The sequence below is a fragment of the Hordeum vulgare genome, chromosome 1H (assembly GCF_904849725.1).
Source record: "Hordeum vulgare subsp. vulgare chromosome 1H, MorexV3_pseudomolecules_assembly, whole genome shotgun sequence".
Classification (NCBI taxonomy): domain Eukaryota; kingdom Viridiplantae; phylum Streptophyta; class Magnoliopsida; order Poales; family Poaceae; genus Hordeum; species Hordeum vulgare.
The window spans coordinates 456,770,255-456,789,717 of NC_058518.1; the positions used below are offsets into that span (position 1 = coordinate 456,770,255).

General features: G+C 42.3%; 1 protein-coding gene across 1 annotated transcript; it reads left to right on the plus strand.

Annotated features, from left to right (window-relative positions):
• Window positions 1-8,750: 8,750 nt before the first annotated feature.
• Window positions 8,751-9,934, plus strand: LOC123414241 (uncharacterized protein At5g39865-like). Its single transcript, XM_045106646.1, has one exon. The coding sequence runs from the start codon at window positions 8,805-8,807 to the stop codon at window positions 9,540-9,542; it is 738 nt and encodes a 245-aa protein (XP_044962581.1). The 5' UTR covers window positions 8,751-8,804; the 3' UTR covers window positions 9,543-9,934.
• The last annotated feature ends 9,529 nt before the right edge of the window (window positions 9,935-19,463 follow it).

Sequence of the window (19,463 nt, forward strand, 5' to 3'; positions counted from 1 at the left end):
ATCCCTACCAGGGCATCCACAAGCTTAGTTGCTTGAGTCTTCTTGAAATATTTTCTTGGGATGCCTTGGGCATACCCAAGCTTGAGCTTTTGTGTCTCCTTAATTCCTCTCATATCATAGTTTTTCTAAATCTTAAAAACTTCATCCACATAAAACTCAACAAGAACTCGTGAGATAAGTTAGTATAGATCAATGCAAAACCTTATTATTCTCTACTGTAAAAAATCACTAAAATTATAATTTAATATTTCATACTAAATGCCTCTGCATATTTAATACTCCTATTCTAAAATAGGACCATTAAACAATCCAACATATGCAAACAATGCAAACATAACAGCAATCTGTCTAAACAGGACAGTGTGTAAAGAATGGAGCAACATCCATGCATAATTAACTCCAAAAAAATTGAAAATTTACCACACTGTAGAGAATTTATAATATCATGGTGTGTCAAAAGTTCAAGATTTTATGACATACTTAATTTTTTAGGGAATTTTTGGACTTACAACAAACTTTCTGTTTTGAAACAACAACTCATTCACTTGCAAATTGAGCATGGTAAAGGCTACACTTGACACTTTTCTTGAAATAAAGGATACATAACTTTATTATAAATAACAACAAGAAAAATTCAACAAAATAAAATGACGCTCCAAGCAAAACACATATCATGTGACGAATAAAGATATAGTCCCAAGTGAGGTTACCGATAATGTTGAAGACGAAAGAGGGGATGCCTTCCGGGGCATCCCCAAGCTTAGTTGCTTGGGTATTCCTTGAGTATTACCTTGGGGTAACTTGGGCATCCCCAATCTTAGGGTCTTGCCACTTCTTATTCTCCTCATATTGATATCTCACCAAAAACTTGAAAACTTCAATCACATCATTCACTTAGGTACCGTCAAAGACAAGATCCATAATTGTTCTCACACAATTACTACTGTAACCATCATTTCCACAATTTATATCACTTAATGTAAGCTATGTAAATGCTAAAACAAGCAAACTATGCATACAAGGCAGATTTTGTCAAAACAGAACAACCTGTAATGATCTGAACAATCACCAAACTTGTGCAACTCCAAAAATTCGAAAAAATTAGGAAAACGTGGGGAATTTGTATATCAATTATGTGTAGAAAATGCAGAATCATTTTATGCTCTGATGAATTTATAAAAATTCTGCACCGGGCACATAATCAAGTTTCTGTTTTTGCACATAATCAAGTCAACTATCATCCACACTATCCCAAAGGCTTTACTTTGCACATTATTGAAATAAAATATATAAAACATGACTACTACAGTAGCTTAATCATGTGATCACACAAAACCAGTAGGTAAAAGTGTTGGGTTGTCTCCCAACAAGCACTTTTCTTTAATGCCTTTCAAGCTAGGCATGATGATTTCAATGATGCTCACACAAAAGATAAGAATTGAAACACAAAGAGAGCACCATGAAGCATATGACTAGCACATTTAAGTCTAACCCACTTCCTATGCATAGGGATTTCGTGAAAAAATAATTTATTGGAGCAAGAATCAACTAGCATAGGAAGGCAAAACAAGCATGACTTCAAAATGTTCAACACATAAAGAGGAAACTTGATATTTTGCAATAAGTAAAAGCATATGTTCCCCTCTCATAATAATTTTTAGTAGCATCATGAATGAACTCAACAATATAACCAACACATAAAGCATTCTTTTCATGATCCACAAGCATAGAAAATTTATTACTCTCCACACAAGAAAATTTCTTCTCATCAATAATAGTGGGAGCAAACTCAACAAAGTAACTATCATGAGAAACTTGATTGACATAATCCAATTGAAAATAAAAATCATAATGACAAGTTTCATCATTGTTCTTTATAGCATACATGTCATCACAATAATCATCGTAAATAGGAGGCATGCTTTCATCATAATAAATTTGCTCATCAAAACTTGGGGGACTGAAATCTCATCTTGATCAAACATAGCATCCCCAAGCTTGTGGCTTTGCACATCATTATAATCATGGATATTCATAGAAAGCATACTAACAACATTGAAATCATGTTCTTCATTCAAGTTTAACATTTTATAGAATTCTTCTTCAATCAATTGAGCACAATATTCAAAATCCTTATTTTCAAGAAAGACATCATAAAGGTAAAGCATTTCATGCAACTTCAATTCCATTTTTTAGTTTTCTTTTATAAAACCAAACTAGTGATAAAACAAGAAACTAAAAGACTCGATTGCAAGCTCTAAAGATATACCTTCAAGCACTCACCTCCCCGACAACGGCGCTAGAAAAGAGCTTGATGTCTACTACACAACTTATTCTTGTAGACACGTGTCGGGCCTCCAAGCGTAGAGTTTTCTAGGACAGTAGCAATTTTCCCTCAAGTGGATGACCTAAGGTTTATCAATCCATGGGAGGCGTAGGATGAAGATAGACTCTCTCAAGCAACCATGCAATCAAATATAAGAAATCTCTTGTATCCCCAACACACCCAATACAATGGAAAATTGTATCGATGCACTAGTTCGGCGAAGAGATGATAATAAAGTGTAGTATGGATAGTAGATATGATTTTTTGTAGTGCGAAAAATAAAAAAACAGCAATGTAGTAAATAATAAAACGAAGCACAAATGGTATTGCAATGATAAAAAATGAGGCCTAGGCTACATACTTTTACTAGTGCAATCTCTCAACAATGCTAACATAATTGGATCATTTGATTATCCCTCAGAGTGCAATAAAGAATCACTCCCAAATTCCTATTAGCGGAGAACATAAGATAGAAATTGTATGTAGGGTACGAAACCACCTCAAAGCTATTCTTTTTTATCAATCTATTGGGCTATTCCTATAAGTGTCACAAACACCCCTAGAGTTCATACTAAAATAGCACCATATGACACACATTAACCAAATCTAATGTCACCTAGATACTCCAATGTCACCAAAACTATCCGTGAGTTGATCCTACGACATGCATCAAACAACTTCATAATCATAATATTCAATCCACACAAAGAACTAAAAGGAGACCCCAAAGTTTCTATCGGAGAAAAGATAGTGAAAACGTGCATCAACCCCTATGCATAGATTACCCCAATGTCACCTGGGGAATCCGCAAGAGTGCCAAAACAAACATCAAATGGATCAATATGATACCCCATTGTCACCTCGAGTATTCATACGCAAGACATATATCATGTGTTCACAAATCTGAATACTCAATCCGACAAGACAAAACTTCAAAGGGAAAAGATTTAATTCATCACAACAAAGGTAGAGAGGGGAGAAACATCAAATCATCCATCTATATTAACAAAGCCCGCGATACATCAAGACCGTGACATCTCAAGATCACAAGAGAGAGAGATCAAACACATAGATACTAGTACATACCCCTAGCCTCGAGGGTGGACTACTCCCTCCTTGTCATGGTAGTCGCCGGGATGATGAAGATGGCCTCTGGTGATGATTCCCCCCTCTGACAGGGTGCCAGAATAGGGTCTAGATTGGTTTTCGGAGGATACAAAGGCGTGCGGCAACGGAGTCCATATTCTAGGTTATCCATCAGAGGTTTCTATATATATGTGAATTTTTGGCGTTGGTTTCACGCGAAGGGGAGCCTTAGGGGGCCCACACAACATCAGCCCATGCCCAAGGGGGGGCACCCCGGTGTTGTATGGGCATCTTGAGCATCTTCTCGTTCTTCCTCTAAGCTTCTTGGGGCTCTTTCCTTATATAAAAAATTATCAAAAAGTTTCGTTGCATTTGGAGAACTTTTATTTCTGCACAAAAACAACACCACGGTAGTTCTGCTGAAAACAACGTCAGTTCGGGTTAGTTCTAATCAAATCATATGACATGAACACTTCATAAATTATAGATACGTTGGAGACGTATCGATGGCCTCGGATCCTGGGATTGTTGGTGGAAGGCTCGACAACAAATGAAAATCATGCATAGATCTAATCATGAAAATCGACGGAAGTGGTCTTCCTTCATGAAGGTATCGTTGTGAAGCCGTTTGCCCTTCCTATCAAATGGCTTGAGATATCCGAGTGAAAAATCTAAGATCAAATTGTGCTAGACCGAGCGATAGTGGTTTCCTCAACATGGTTTTCTCCTTGGGGGCATCACCTTACAAATACCAATGGTGTTCATAGTTGATGATAGAACTTGGGTTAGTGGTGTTGGGCGGGTCCTTTTTCTTTCTTTCCCTTTTGCGTTGCCTTTTTGTTGTGCTTTCTCATGTGAGGATTATTGTAACTCCTTCTACTCAATGAATTCATTAGTTATCTTTATGACATTAAAGAAAAGCTCCCCACGAAATATTGACGTAAAAAAAAACAAGATCGCCTAGGTCGCTCGTTCCGGACTTGTGGGCTTTTCATCGGGCTATTGTGAATCAGTTTTTTAAGAAACATTTGTAAACAAGTATATTCAAATATCTTTCTCGGGAAACCCTATTTAGCGCCACACGCGTCGGTTACACGCAAATTTTGCTAACCGGCACTTGCACTTCTCCGCCATGGTCCAACCCATTGAGATATCCGATGTGTATTTTAGCCCGTGAACTTATTTCCAAACCGATGAACTTTTTTAAAAATCGGTGAACTTTTTTGAAAATTGATGAACTTTTTTTTAATTGATGACTTTTTTTAAATCGGTGAACATAATTTAAGATTTGTGAAGTTTTTTCAAAATAAATAAAATGCTTTCAAAATTGATGCGCTTTTTTTGAAAATCTATGAACTTTTTTTGGAAATCGATTATTTTTCCGAATTCTATGAAATTGTTGAAAATGCATAAACGTATTTAAAAAATTGGTGGATTTTTTTATAATCATTGAATTTTTACGCAAATCTAAAAGTTTTGGAAATTTTATGATTTATTTTTATTTTTAAGGACTAACACATTCTACATGGGCAGGCCCACGAGAAGGAGGGCTGCAGGCGTCGGTTCGCCTAACCGGCGTTGAAGGCGCCGTATAGAACCTCCCAGCTTTCTGAGCCAATAAGTGTACTTTAGATATTTGTTTTAGGAATGATAAGTGTACTTTAGATGGACCACAATATCTGACCCCTTTTCGATCTCGTGGTAGGGAGGCGGCCAGCTTCCTATTCGGCGCGATAGCTTCTATGTGAGGTGGCCCCGAGGCTGCATCGAGCTCTCGCCGGTGGCTCTTCCTCGGCTGCTTGGGCGGGGTGGCAGCCCCACGTCACCTTGTCATGTCCGTCCTGGGCCAGGAGGACGCCGGGGCCGGTGTGCAGCCCCCGTCCTCTCCAATCGCGTGTACGTCGAGCGAAGCACCAATGGCAATGACCGCGGTGTCCTGTCTCGCCTTGGCCAGGATGAGTGGATGACACCGTGGCTGTTGTGGGGTGGAGGCGGCCAGTGTGAACCCCCTCCGCCGCCTCCTCTTCAATCTTTGGGTCCATCAAGCGAAGTGCCGGTGGCAACGGTGTCTGTCGTGTAGGCTGTGCTCCCCTGGCCGATGCCCTCTCTTCCTGTGCATTCTTGTTCTGCGGATCTAGGTTGCTTTTCGCGGATGTTGATTCAAGCGTCGTCACCCATCTGATGCATCTGTCGTCCCGCGGCCGCCGTTATCCAGGCCAGCTCGCGTCCTCCATCCTCCCGCGCCGCCGAATCGTAGCCATCTCTAGAGAGGAGGGGGATGAACACGGTCTGGATCTGGATCTGGATTGGATATGGGGTTTTTCTGTAAAAAAGGAAACGTTATCTCAGTAAAAACAGGACCGCGGGCTAATTATCATAGAATATGAGGGTGTTTATGCAAAACTGGTGCGGTGGGTTTTTCGACAGAAACGATAGCCTTTTTATTATTAGGTAAAGATAAGTGTACTTTAGATGGACCACAATATCTGACGACCCGTCAAGCTTTTAGTAACAAGTACGGATTGTAGATTCTTTTTGGTGTGTAGGTCGTCACTACACGCAAACACTGCTTTGCGTTGCCCACTTGAGGCGGCCCAACTAAAATCCCAAACAGTTCTTCTTCATTATTACGTTTTTTTAGTTTTTTCGAATTTTTTTGCTCTTTTCTTTGTTTCTTATAACTGTTCTTCTGTGTTATTTTTATTTTTATTTTGTTTTAGTTTTAATTTATAGAAAATCTTTCAAATACGTGAAGATTTTTTTGAAACTATGAACATTTTTCAATTTTGTGGACATTTTATTGAAATCATGAATAAATTTTTTAAGTCCTAAGTATTTCCTGAATTTGCTATCTTTATTTTACACATCCATGAATATTTTTTCCATTTTTTAATTCAAACTTGTGACTTTTTTGAAAGGATAAATATTTTTTGCAACTTGGAAATAAACGTTGAAATTTACGAACATTGTTTTGATTTTGAAAAACATTTTATGAAATGCTTGAACACTCTTTTAAATCGTGAACAATTATTGAATCAGCGGAAACCATTTGCAGTGATGATTATTTCTTCAAATTTGCGAACATTTTTTTGAATTTTGTGAACATTTATTAAAAATACATGAACACTTTTTGGATCTAGGAACAATATGTGCGGTGTTGACATTTTAAAACAATCCTTATGTTTTCAAATTTTTTGAACGTCCATGAAAAAATTATGAACATTTTTTGAATCCACGAACATTTATTTAAATTTCTATACGTTTGCTTTTTAATACACATTTGTTCAAAAGTATGAGCATTTGTTTTTCAAAACCATCAATGTTTTTTTATATATGTGAATTTTTTGCCATAATTGTGAACATTATTGCGTCTAGGGCATATTTCTAACAGAATCATGTCCCGTGTTCCTAAAATGCAGGTCTAACTGTTGTTCGTAGTAAAAATAATAAATTGATCTCTCAAATGATCCTGAAATGATATAGAACGTGCAATAGTTACAGAAAAATAAACAAAGATACTATTAGTTTATTTTTATTGAACGAATGTTAGAATATCTATCTGAGCATTTCTATTTTTCTTATCTTGATAGCTATTCTAGCATTCTCCATATGACTGAAACTACATACCATGCTTAGTGCAAATAAGAATGGTTTCATGCCTGTGTCCAAGTTAATAAAGTTTTCTCTTTCATGCAGGAATACTTGGGAAGGTAATTAAAATAACTTAACCATCCTGACTACAATACCAACAATTGCATTGTTAACTTCCAACGAAACATTACACATGAAAACAAAGGCAAAGACGATAGAAATAATAAAGCAATCAATATAATGTATGTGATCAACTAATCATGAAATGATAATTGAAGCCCTAAAAATCATGAAAACATAACAGCTGCAAAACATAGACCATGCATGGCCTGAACAAAATGTTACGATGCTGCTAATATCATGCTAAAAAATGTGCACAAATAAAATCAATGTAACATATCGACACAGTTCAAAACGACTAAGCGTTGATCAAATATAAGGATACAATGGGGAAGTTTAACCTACTGTAGATTATTTGAAACCGGTGCAAAAATCTTCCTAAAAAACATTCCCCCACAGATTGGGGGTTGGGAGTGCTATCAACCATAATACACAAAGTGCAAGCCACCATTGTAAACACACATATGAAATGTGCGAATAAACTAAACTGGAACGAATCCCACAAATGCAGGAAACGAAAACCTTCTCGAGCTTATTGCTTATTACTACCAAAATACACATAAAAACACTACATCAATTATTTGTCTTCCAATAACAACAAATAAAAAAATGCTCAAATAATATCATGACTTTACTACCTCGAATAAAAAATGTAAATATATTAATACAAACAAGAAAAAAAATACATGCCATAAATAAGGAAAACTCAACTCACACATTAAAAAAATTGGAAAATAGATGCAACAACCTTCCTTTGGTCACACGACCGATTGCATCGAAATCTCCACGCAATAATCACCCACTTCCTCTGCTCCTCTTGCAGCCAGGAGAAGAGAGAAGAAGAGGCTGAAAAAGGTCTATCAACTAAGAATCAAGTTTCTTTACACGACTCTAATGGCACGGCTACCAATGTAAGAAAAGAGAAACTAATCCAAAGTCCGAGGGATTGATGCCCAAGCCCAAGACACAAAAAGCCCACAAAAGACTCATTGAATAGGCCACACGAACTCAAAATGGTCATCACAATTCAATCAAAGGATTATTTTTCTTTCATGACTACGTGCCCATGATAAGGCTTCGAAAGCAAACACGATATCACGTGGTGCAAACCAATAATTGGAATAAATTTTAATTTTTCCCGGTAAGGAAGGTAATGAGTCTCGACTATTTTACCCTCGGCAAAATATCGAAAGTATTTATACACATCCAAATGCGGTCACCGCATTAATGCACCATTCATATAGATAGTGGTACATTTTAATGGTGGTGGAGAGTTCAATATCTCATTCCAGTATTAGATTCAAAATTATTTGGATATAGCGCACTCAAGTTTAATCTGTTCCTCATGTTATCGTAGCGGGGAAGTTTGATGTCATCGTAGTCATCACGATCTCACAAAATCTAAGCACAACCGTTCATTTTGTGTTATAGTTCAAAATACATACTGCATAAAATACATGCTTTTCATGAAAATATTATGCATCTTAATCTAATTCATCGTTATGATGCTGGCAACCAAAAAAGATTATTGGTAAGTCCTCAAAAAGAGTGATACGTTCAGATGGGCTGGGTTTTTAAATCGCGCCCCCATAAAACCGACCCCAAACGAACGAGCCCGGCGACAAGGCAAAGCACAGACAAAACCCCACCGCTTCCGTCCCCTCCGTCCTCGCAGCCTCCCATGGCCATGTGGCCTTCTTGGGTGAAGACGCGCGCTTCCAGCTCCAAATCCTCCCCATCCACCGCGCTGGTCGCCGCTGCCGCCACCACCCGGCGCTTCTCCATCACCTCCCACTCCCCGTCCCTCAAGGACATCCAGTCGCTGGTCCACCCGGAGCCCGCCCGCCCGCCGCCACCGCGCGTCTTCCACCGCCTCCGCGTTGCGGCCTCCGCCCTCCGCCTCCTCCGCGCCCTCAAGTCGGCCTCGGCGCATGACACCGCGAGGGAGCCAGAGGTGCACGTGGTGCTCTACTTCACCTCCCTCCGAGTCGTCCGCCGCACCTACGAGGACTGCTACACCGTGCGCTTCATCCTGCGGGGGATCGGCGCCACCGTCGACGAGCGGGACCTGGCCATGGACAACGGCTTCGTCGCGGAGTTCGCCGCACTCCTGCCGCCCCGCCTGGGCCTGGCCCTCCCGCAGGTGTTCGTGGACGGCCGGCACCTCGGGGGCGTCGAGGAGGTCCAGCGCCTCCACGAGTCCGGGGAGCTCAACCGCATCGTCGCGGCCCCGGCATCCCCCGCCCTGCCCCGTCCCCCCTGCGGCCGCTGCGGCGACGAGCGCCACGTGCCCTGCGGCAGCTGCGACGGGAGCCGCAAGAAGCACAGCGACGAGGACGGCGCCTTCATCACCTGCGACGCATGCAACGAGAACGGCCTCGTCCGGTGCCCCGACTGCCTCTTCCCGGCGGCCGCCTGATCGGGAACCCAGATCCAGTCAGTAGTCAGTACGCGGTTGTCCAGTAACTGAAAGTCTTTACTACTGGCAGCAGTAGGACAGCTACTCCTCGTCGACGACAGCTGCTCAGCTCAAGAGACCACCTGCATGCCCAGCTCGATAGACTCCATTCACATATTACTACTAGTCAAACTAGTTCAAAGCCGGTTACAGACCATTAGCTTGGCTGCGAACCGGACTGGAATTTTTTATAATTTAGCTTCGGCATTAGAACTTTCAGAAGATTTGCTGCTCATTTTCCTCCTCTTGGTTACTCCAATCCTGGACGAACCAAGATGAGGCTATACTAGAGTTATATAATAGCAAGATGAGACTATACTTGATCCCTCCGGTTTTGGTCCATGTAGTATGTACGTGCGTTTCAAATCCTTTTTAATTCTCAATGGCACGGGCTTCGCGTGCTGCTTGCGTGCCCATGTTTACCGGTGTGTTTGCGCACGCGACACGATATACCCATGCAGCTAGCGCATGCTCATCACAGTTGTGGCGTGAAGGGGTCATCGTCTGGGCTGGCTCCTATCATTTGCCCGATGTTTCGTCGCGGGGTACGGCAGACGCTCCAGGCACTGGTGTCGGCCAATCATGCATGGCTCCTACGGGCGGCACGGCACTCGGCACGACACCAAGGGTGCGCTCCCCGGTAGCGTCTCACAGATGGGCTAGGCTCAACAGCGCAAGGTGTGCGTCTTTCAAGCACACGTTCTTTTCTATTCCAGTGTTTTTTTTTCCTTTTTTTGGTTTCTCCTTTTTCCTACGTATTAATTTTATTTATAAATGGAAATACTGTAAATATATATATTTAAAATAACAATTTAAATAAATGTTTCAAAAGAATCATCATGCATCTATAAAACTTTCATAACATTCAAATAAATTCTTCTGGCGCTTCAAATATAATTTCATGTTTCAAAACAATGTTTGTGACTTTTTTAAAACATTGGTACGTTGGTATAATCTGAAAAAAAGTTTCATACTTCCTCCACCAAAAAATAAGCACACCGAATCAGTGTCAATTATTTGGGCATGCAGGGAATACCATTCAAAAAACATATTAGAAATTTTATAAAACCTTAAATTTTAAAAAACATGTATGTGACATTTAAAGAAAAGGTTATGCAATGTAAAAAAATTCTTGTAATTTAGCAAAATATTTTATATAATACAAACAAAGTTATTAATATATTTTTTAAATGAGCACTTACCAAAATATGTATGTTACATTTGAAATAAAAATTGTTTGTGTGTTTTTAAAATGGTTTCTTACCATTAAAAACATTGTGACACTTAAAATAAGTTCTAACACTTCACCAATGAATTTCACATTTGTCAAAATTGTTCTTGATATAAATCATGTTCTTTTGAGAAAATATTCATTGTGTATTCTAAAATATTTCATATGCATTTGACAAAATGTTAAACTTGTAATTGGGGAAAATGGACAACGTGTATCGAAAAAATGTTCAATGTATATATGAAAATGTTCAATGTATATCTCAAATATTTGACAAAGTATTCAAAAATATGAAAATAAAAGGGCAGAAAAAACAAAAAGAATACCGATGAGAACTACCAAAGAGGACACACCGAAAACAAGCAAATAAAGAAATGAAGGAAATCATTAAAAATATTGAAAAGGGAGAAATAACAAAAGAAAAAAAATAGAGAAAAGCTGATCAAAACTAGAAAGAAACATAGAAACAAAAGAATTTTTTTGCATGAAATCTTGTTTTAGATCATAAGAGAGCCAAAGGGCACCCTGTTCTCATTACCATAATTAAATCAGTGTAACGTAGTTGAGTAGCAAAACAAAACCAGGTTCTAACAAGGAAAACACAAACTAAGGTTACACCATAAAAGTTTAATGTTGGCTTCCACATAGACATAGTAAAGAGACTCGGCTCAAAATAGTACAACACATTCACATGACATCCATGAGAGATTTGCACTACAACACGAAAGTTGCAACGTCCTTAGACTTCTTCAATAGCGGTTGGTATGGGAGTGCACCAACTCCACACGGTGATGACTTGAGTGTACCGAGCTTCAGATCCGAGTGGGGAAGACCAGAAGAAGGGAACACTCGACTTTGAGGTGGTGAAGCACAAGGATGGAGCGAGCCCTCCCCCCCCCCCCCCCCCCCCCCGCGCCCCAAAGCATTGCACCTCAAAATCATGTTTAGCCAGAAGAACATAATCCACGACACATGTAGTGTTAGAACATGCCTTATGACCCCACTACTGAGGGTGAGGAGACCTCATCAGTATAGCTAGCATTCCAACGGAATCTACTAAAAACCGGTCCAAACCGGTATATGGAACCTTCTCAAACCCGCTTGAGAAAGCTAACTATTGAGTCGGTCAGTTAATCCAGCGTAAGAGAGAGACTCAAGCTCACAATGGTTAACTATTACCCACACCTCTAAGAAATTTCTCTATTAGGGGTTTGGGATGGGACAGTTTCAACGCCCATATGAAATCTATTGGGTCTAATAACTTCCCTAGTAGGTGAGGCACTGACATGGATGTGATGAAGTTACCAGTACCTGTTACTCATCTTACTCGTGAAGGCCTTATATGTAGGCTTTAAAATAAGTAGATCCTTGGTAATTCTCGCACATACCCACCTAAAATTCTACACATCTGAGACATTTGGCCCAGAAATCCCAAATAAAACCCTAATCTAGCCACAAGACATGACCAAATTGGCCTTGCGACATCTACAATGTTGACCCTTAAGACGGACACAATATCTATCCCAAGACTCGATCGGACTCGTCCATGATAATGATATGGGTTCAACCATGTCCCCTGAACACCCGCCCCCAGGTGTTTTCTTTAGTCCACAACAGTATAAATACTTATAAAAAACAACATAATTCATCAATAAATAACATGCCAATATCCCTAGTACAACAGTAATTCAAATGTAAAATTTACATCCATTTAGTCGATCTTCAACAAGTTTTTGAATTCATCGATTCCCAATTCAATGATACTCAAGTCAGAATCCACACATGTCGTCCCACACATTGTACCCCTTAAGTTTCATGCAACAATGTATGAATGTAAATTGTCTGCCCTCGGTCATGTGGTACAACACGACAGCGTGTCCGAACTTTACATCGGCATGATTAGAAAGTTGCAACATTGAGTGAATCAATGAATTGACCAACATGTAGAGGAATGAGAAGCAAAATTTATGGTAACAAATTTTTGCGAACCCGATGGCCACCTTCTCTCCATTTCTATAACCGCACTTCAAAATTTTATGATGGAGTTATAGATGGTGTGCCGCGGATGGGCTAGAGACTTCACGCTGCGTTCATGGATCACGTATAAGTTGTAGGATGTGAAGTGCTCTTGCTCATGAAACAAAGCATGCACGTTTTACCAAAAAGGTTGAGCCCCTTTGCCTCATGCCTACAAAGTCCACATGTCGTGGGAATGATCCTGATAATAGTACCGGGAGTACGAACGAGGGGCGAAGCCTAGCTAGGGCTTAGAGGATACACTCGCATGTACGAGTTCAGGCCTCATTCGGGAGTGGTAACGACCCTACGTCTCGAGCCTCGGATGCTGGTGTTGGATTATAGAGTATGAGATAGTACAGAATGCTGAGTCGTTACTCAGGAGCCCGGGGATGGCTTATATAGAGTGCGCCATGACCGACCGAACTTCATTACAAGAGCGAGTAAATACTAATAACTATGGAAGTTACTAGCAACTACAACTCTAACTCTGGCGTTACTGGTAACGCGCGTCTTCACTACGCTTCATGTGATAGTTCAAGTCTGTGGCCGTTGTAGTCTCTTTGTTGCCCATGTCCTGCTGCAGTCCGAGTGTTGAGGGACGTCCGACTGATATGAAGTAGGCCGAGTGAAGTTATGTGAGCCGAGTGACATACACTTGTCCGAGTGAAACCATGGCTGCATAAGTGACTTTTACGATGTTGATGTCCATGTAGGGTCTTGGGCAGGCCTACGAACTCAGGTTCGTAAGACTACCCCTAATGTACAACCCCGTCAGTAGCCCCCGAATTGGTTGGGGTTTTTCTTCCCGAGTGGGAGGCACTCAATTGTGCCTTTGACGTCTCACGGGCGTCGAGGTTATAGCTCGGGGCTACATCACTCGGGCTCTCAATAAACCGCTACGGATTCAAGAGTGAAAGATTCTAAGTGTGGAAGCACGTCAGTTTGCTTCCAATTGGAAAAAATCGAATACCTTACGGGGAGGTATGCTCAATGATTCGAATGATCGCGAGCTCGGGGCTTCGATCGTCCAATCGGTGGAGTAGGGCGGGTCCTACTCGCGCAATGCTATGGGTGATTTGATCGCCTTCTTGCGTGTCTGAATGCTTGTTGTCCCATGAGTGGCAGATTATTCGGTTCCCTTCACTGTGTGCTATGGATACGGAATCTATTCAGGCAATGAGGGGAGGGACCGGATTTTCCGCGATATTTTGAATCAATAGCGCGGACTCGGAAGCGGAATCAGCGGCGACGCGAAGTAGTGGAAGTAGTGGAGGGACACCTTGATTTCTGCGCTTGAAATGTCACTATCGTGCTACACGGACGCTGTCACCGGGATCCTGTAGATCTTCCTGTACATGCGGAACACTCGATGGGGTATCTTCCTATAGCATATAAATAGGCCGAGGTAGTGGAGGAAAGGAATTGTGCCACTAGATCTGAGTCCCCTTTCTCTCCTTCCTTGAGCCTCGCGGTTGCCTCCTGTGGGGTTCTACCACCTCATTCGCCCCGCCGTGTAGCATGGCGAAAGGTGCGACTCTGAGAGACGAGCGGGCCAGGAAAGGCTCGGGCGGTTCCTCCTTGAGTGCCGGGACACTTCCACCAAGGTGGATCCAGGGCAACTGGATGTCGTCCTAAGTCTCCAAGGATCGAATGCTGGACTTGGAGAGCGAGGGCTTGGTGCTTTATGGCAGCTCACGGCCGCCGGATGAAGGGAAGCTGGAACCTTTGCTGAGGGGCGACGAGCGGGTGCTCCTGGTCACCCACGTTGAAAGAGGTTTCTCCCCGCCCACGCATCCGTTCTTCCGAGTGTTCCTCGATTTTTTCGGCGCGCAGCTCCACCATCTTCCCCCAATGTTGTCTTGTACATAGCCACTTTCATATCTCTGTGTGAGAATTTCCCCGGGTGCTATCCACACTACGGATTATTCAAGCAGTTGTTCATGTGTCAAGTGATGACCGTGAAAAAATCTTCTCAGTCGGGGGGAAATCGCATGTAGTGCAACTTTGTGGTGGCTTAGGAATCCAACTGAGGGGTAAGAGTAGTTTTACTCAGATGTCCTTTCCCGATTCGGTGAAGGGTTGGCAAGACTCCTGGTTTTATTGCCAGGACGTCCCAATCGGTGAGTGTCAGTCGGGCCTCCCACTTTATTCGCCTGAGCGAATTCGGTTGGCTCCCTCATTGTCCGTATCGAAGGAAGAGAGGACAAACGTAGATATCTTGGTGATAGCATTGGTTGCTTTGTTGCGGAAGAACATCAATGGGATGGACCTCCTCAAAGTGTTTTTCCAGCGGAGGGTTCAGCCAGTGTAGGCGAGGGCTCGTCCCATGTGGATGTATAGCGGTCCGGATGATCCGAATAGCGTTCACCTGGAGGAGATCGGGGTAGAGCGGCTGGAGGAAAAGCTCAAGGCTATTACACCTGTGTGAGACAATCTGAGGGGCACCAGGTTGGTGCCTCCCTTCTCAGCAGAGCTACCATCGAATGAGGTAAAGCTTCACGATCTTAAACCAAGTGAATTTCTTCATTTCTTGTTGTTTTCATTTGTTCTGAATTTGCCACTCGGCGGGCTTTCACACGACTGGTCAGTTCTATCTTGGTGGTTGACCACGCGCCCATTGGTTTTTCCCTTGAAGAGGAAAGGGTGATGCAGCACAGTAGCAGTAAGTATTTCCCTCAGTTTGAGAACCAAGGTATAAATCCAGTAGGAGTATCAAGCCAAGTCTCCAAAGTACGTGCGCAAAAACAACAAACTTGCACCCAATGCTACAAAGGGGTTGTCAATCCCTTCACGATTGATTGCAAGATGAGATCTCAAGGCGGAAAGTGCAACAAAGTAAAAGTGTAGGGTTGAAAATATGATGTGAAGTAGACCAGGGGCCCATAGTGTTCACTAGAGGCTTCTCTCAAGATAGCACATATTACGATGGGTGAACGAATTACTGTCGAGCAATTGATAGAACCGCGCAAAGTCATGACGATATCTAAGGCAATGATCATATATATAGGCATCACGTCCGAGACAAGTAGACCAATACTTTCTGCATCTACTACTATTACTCCACACATCGACCGCTATCCACCATGCATCTAGTGTATTGAGTTCATAACAAACAGAGTAACGCCTTAAGCAAGATGACATGATGTAGAGGGGTAAATTCATGCAATAGATATAAACCCCATCTTTTTACCCTTGATGGCAACAACACGATGCGTGCCTCGCTACCCCTTCTGTCACTGGGTGAGGTCACCGCATAGTATGAACCCGAAACCAAGCACTTCTCCCATTGCAAGAATCGTAGATCTAGTTTGCCAAATAAAACCCACAACTCGAAGAGAATTACAAGGACATGAAATCATGCATATAAGAGATCAGAAGATACTCAAATAAGATTCATAGATAATCTGATCATAAATCCACAATTCATCGGATCTCGACAAACACACCGCAAAAGAAGATTACATCGGATAGATCTCCATGAAGGCCATGGAGAACTTTGTATTGAAGATCCAAAAGAGAGAAGAAGCCATCGAGCTACTAGCTATGGACCCGAAGGTCTGTGGTGAACTACTCACGCATCATCGGAGAGGCAATGGTGTTGATGAAGAAGCCCTCCGTGTCCGAATCCCCCCTCCGGCAGGGCACCAGAACGTGCCCCGGATGGGATCTTGCGAAGACAGAAGCTTGCGGCGGCAGAAAAGTATTTTTGTGGCTCTCTCTCGTGGTTTCAGATTTTTCGGGGATTTATAGGCGGAAGAAGTAGGGCAGAGGAGCCACAGGGGGGCCACAAGCCTGCTAGGCGCCCCCAGGCCGCGGCTAGGGGGCTTGTGGCCTCCCCTAGTGCCCTCTGCCTTGGTTCTCAAGCTCCCTGCGTATCTTCTGTTCCGGAAAAAATCTTTTCGAGGTTTTATTCTGTTTGGACTCCGTTTGATATTCTCCTGTGAAAAAGGTCAAAAATACGGAAAAAACAGAACTGGCACTTGGCACTGAGTTAATAAGTTAGTCCCAAAAAAGATATAAAATGCATACAAAACATCCAAAGTTTGACAAGATAATAGCATTGAACCATCAAAAATTATAGATACGTTGGAGACGTAACAAGCATCCCCAAGCTTAACTCCTGCTCGTCCTCGAGTAGGGAAGTGATAAAGACTGAATTTTTGATGTGGAATGCTACCTAGCATATTTGTCCTTTGTAACTTCTTTCATGTGACATGAATGTTCAAATCCGTAAGATTCAAAACAATAGTTTGCTATTGACATGAAAACAATAATACTTCAAGAAAACTAGCAAGGTAATCATGAACTTTCGAAATAACAAGGCCAAAGAAAGTTATCCCTACAAAATCATATAGTGTGGCTATGCTCCATCATCCCCACACAACGAATTTAAATCATGCACAACCCCGGTATTGGCCAAGTAATTATTTTCGCACTCTTACTTTCTCAAACCTGTTTCAGCTCTCATGCAATACATGAGCGTGGGCCATGGATATAGCACTATAGGTGGAATAGAGTATGGTGGAGGTTGTGAGACAAAAAGGAGGAGATGGTCACATTGACTGGGCGTATCAAAGGGCTATGGAGATGCCCATCAATAGATATCAATGTGAAAGAGTAGGGATTACCATGCAATGGATGCACTTAGAGCTATAAGTGTGTGAAAGCTCAAAAGGAGAACTAGTGGGTGTGCATCCAACTTGCTTGCTCACGAAGACCTAGGGCAATTTTGAGGAAGCCCGTCATTGGAATATACAAGCCAAGTTATATAATGAAGATTCCCACTAGTATATGGCGGTGACAAAACAAGAGCAGACAGATACGTCGACCGCTTCTCTAGAGTCGAAGACCTCCGACAAAGGGCAGACAGATGCCAACATCGCTTCTTCTAAAGGTATCCCTTGGGCTTATTTATGTGCCATTCGGGTCTTTTAGGATCTAGCCACGTGATGTCGCTTTGAATGTTTGTGGATGTGTGCAGAGCCACGAGTTTGTATTGAACTTGATCTTTTCGGTCCCGTGGCGGTTGGAGGAGCGCCCAAACAAGCTGCGACCCTAGCCAAGTGGTCGAGTCCTCAACTACCCAGGTTCAGGTTCCTGAGGCCCGGGAGATTGCTTTGGCTGGAGTGCCACCTAGACCTGGTCCGTCTGCCACGTCGTCGCTTCCTTCTATGGACCGCAACATCTTCCAGCTACACCATATCCCGGAGAATCAGGAGACACCGACATGGCATTGGAGGGGGGCTTAAGGATGACATCGACGGTTCCAGTTAGGCTCTTCTAGCTGATAAATAGAGATATGAAGACGATGGATGTACATGCGTGGATGTGTAGTCAGTAAGAGTAGAGAATGATCAACACTGACGGAGCTTCAGTTAGGCCGAATAGCCGTGGCCCGCGAGAACATGAAATTTACACAATATACTTCTACTCATGGGCCTTAAAACAACAACACATAATCTATTTTCTTCTTGTTAGTTTGCCCACCTTTGGGCTGCAAGCTCCGCCACTGATGATCGGGTCATCCTTTTCTCCATGTGCACCAAACTTGTCTTTGGTTGGGATTGATCTGGATTAGTAACTGCATGTTGATGATTTATGGGGTTGACATATTACCATCTTTTGAAATGAGTGGTTAGTTATCTAAAAAAATGTCATTTTGGTGTTTCACTAATGAAGATTATTTTTCATTGGGGGCGTCATTTTCGTCAATATCAGGACGTTCATAGTGACTTCATTAATCTTCAACTTCCGCAGCTTCAATCTGGTCATGTGTTTGTGAGGGAGTGTCTACATTGTAACCCGTATTTCTAACTAAGGGCATTTCCAACGCTGACTCGCAAATTTGCTCCGGCATACGTTCACGATAGAAGGGACCAATCTGCGGACATGATGCCGAAAGTCACCATCTAACGTTGCCCGCATATATTTCAATGACTAACTGAATTAACCACACCAAATCCATTCAAACACAACGGATTTCATACAAAGTGAACAAAAACATTTACATATTGAACATATTTTAACTAAAAAGGTAAAACTATGCGCATCTGACCGCACGTAGCTCCATTCCCACGACATGGATATACTACAGTAGTCTACGACCGGTATATTCTTCCCTTTTTCTCTCCCATGACTACAATAGTGTACGACATGGATACACTACAATAGTCTACAGTAGTCTACGACACGTAACTCCCTTTGTCTTTCCTATGTCCAGCAGTCTGTTTGTCGAACTGGCGGGAGCCCCAAAGGTATATTCTTCCCTTGTATCTTCCCTATGTATGGCTGCGCCACTCTTCGGAGTGATAAAGGGAGTGTTCCAGTCAGAGGGGAAGTGTGCCTATTCTGCTTCTATTAAGCCAAGGCGGGGGTCGACAACGGTGTGCGTGAAACCGGGCATGTCACTGGTTGTGCATGCCAGCAACGCGCCGACGGTCGCCTTCGTGGAACCTAAGCGGCGGTGACCTCCAATGTTCTACTTTTGCCTTGATGCTGGCAACAAACGCGGACGAGCTGGCCACCATCTCATCGATTTCCACGTAGTCGGCTTCTTTCTCCATCGAACGGGTGCGGTTCCGCCAACGTTAACGCTTGATGGCACGAAGTCTGGCCTCGTCCATGGTAACCAC

What these genes read in the sequence shown, in the direction of transcription:
- LOC123414241 (XM_045106646.1), top strand. Translation starts at nt 8,805, where the DNA reads ATGGCCATGTGGCCTTCTTGGGTGAAGACGCGCGCTTCCAGCTCCAAA.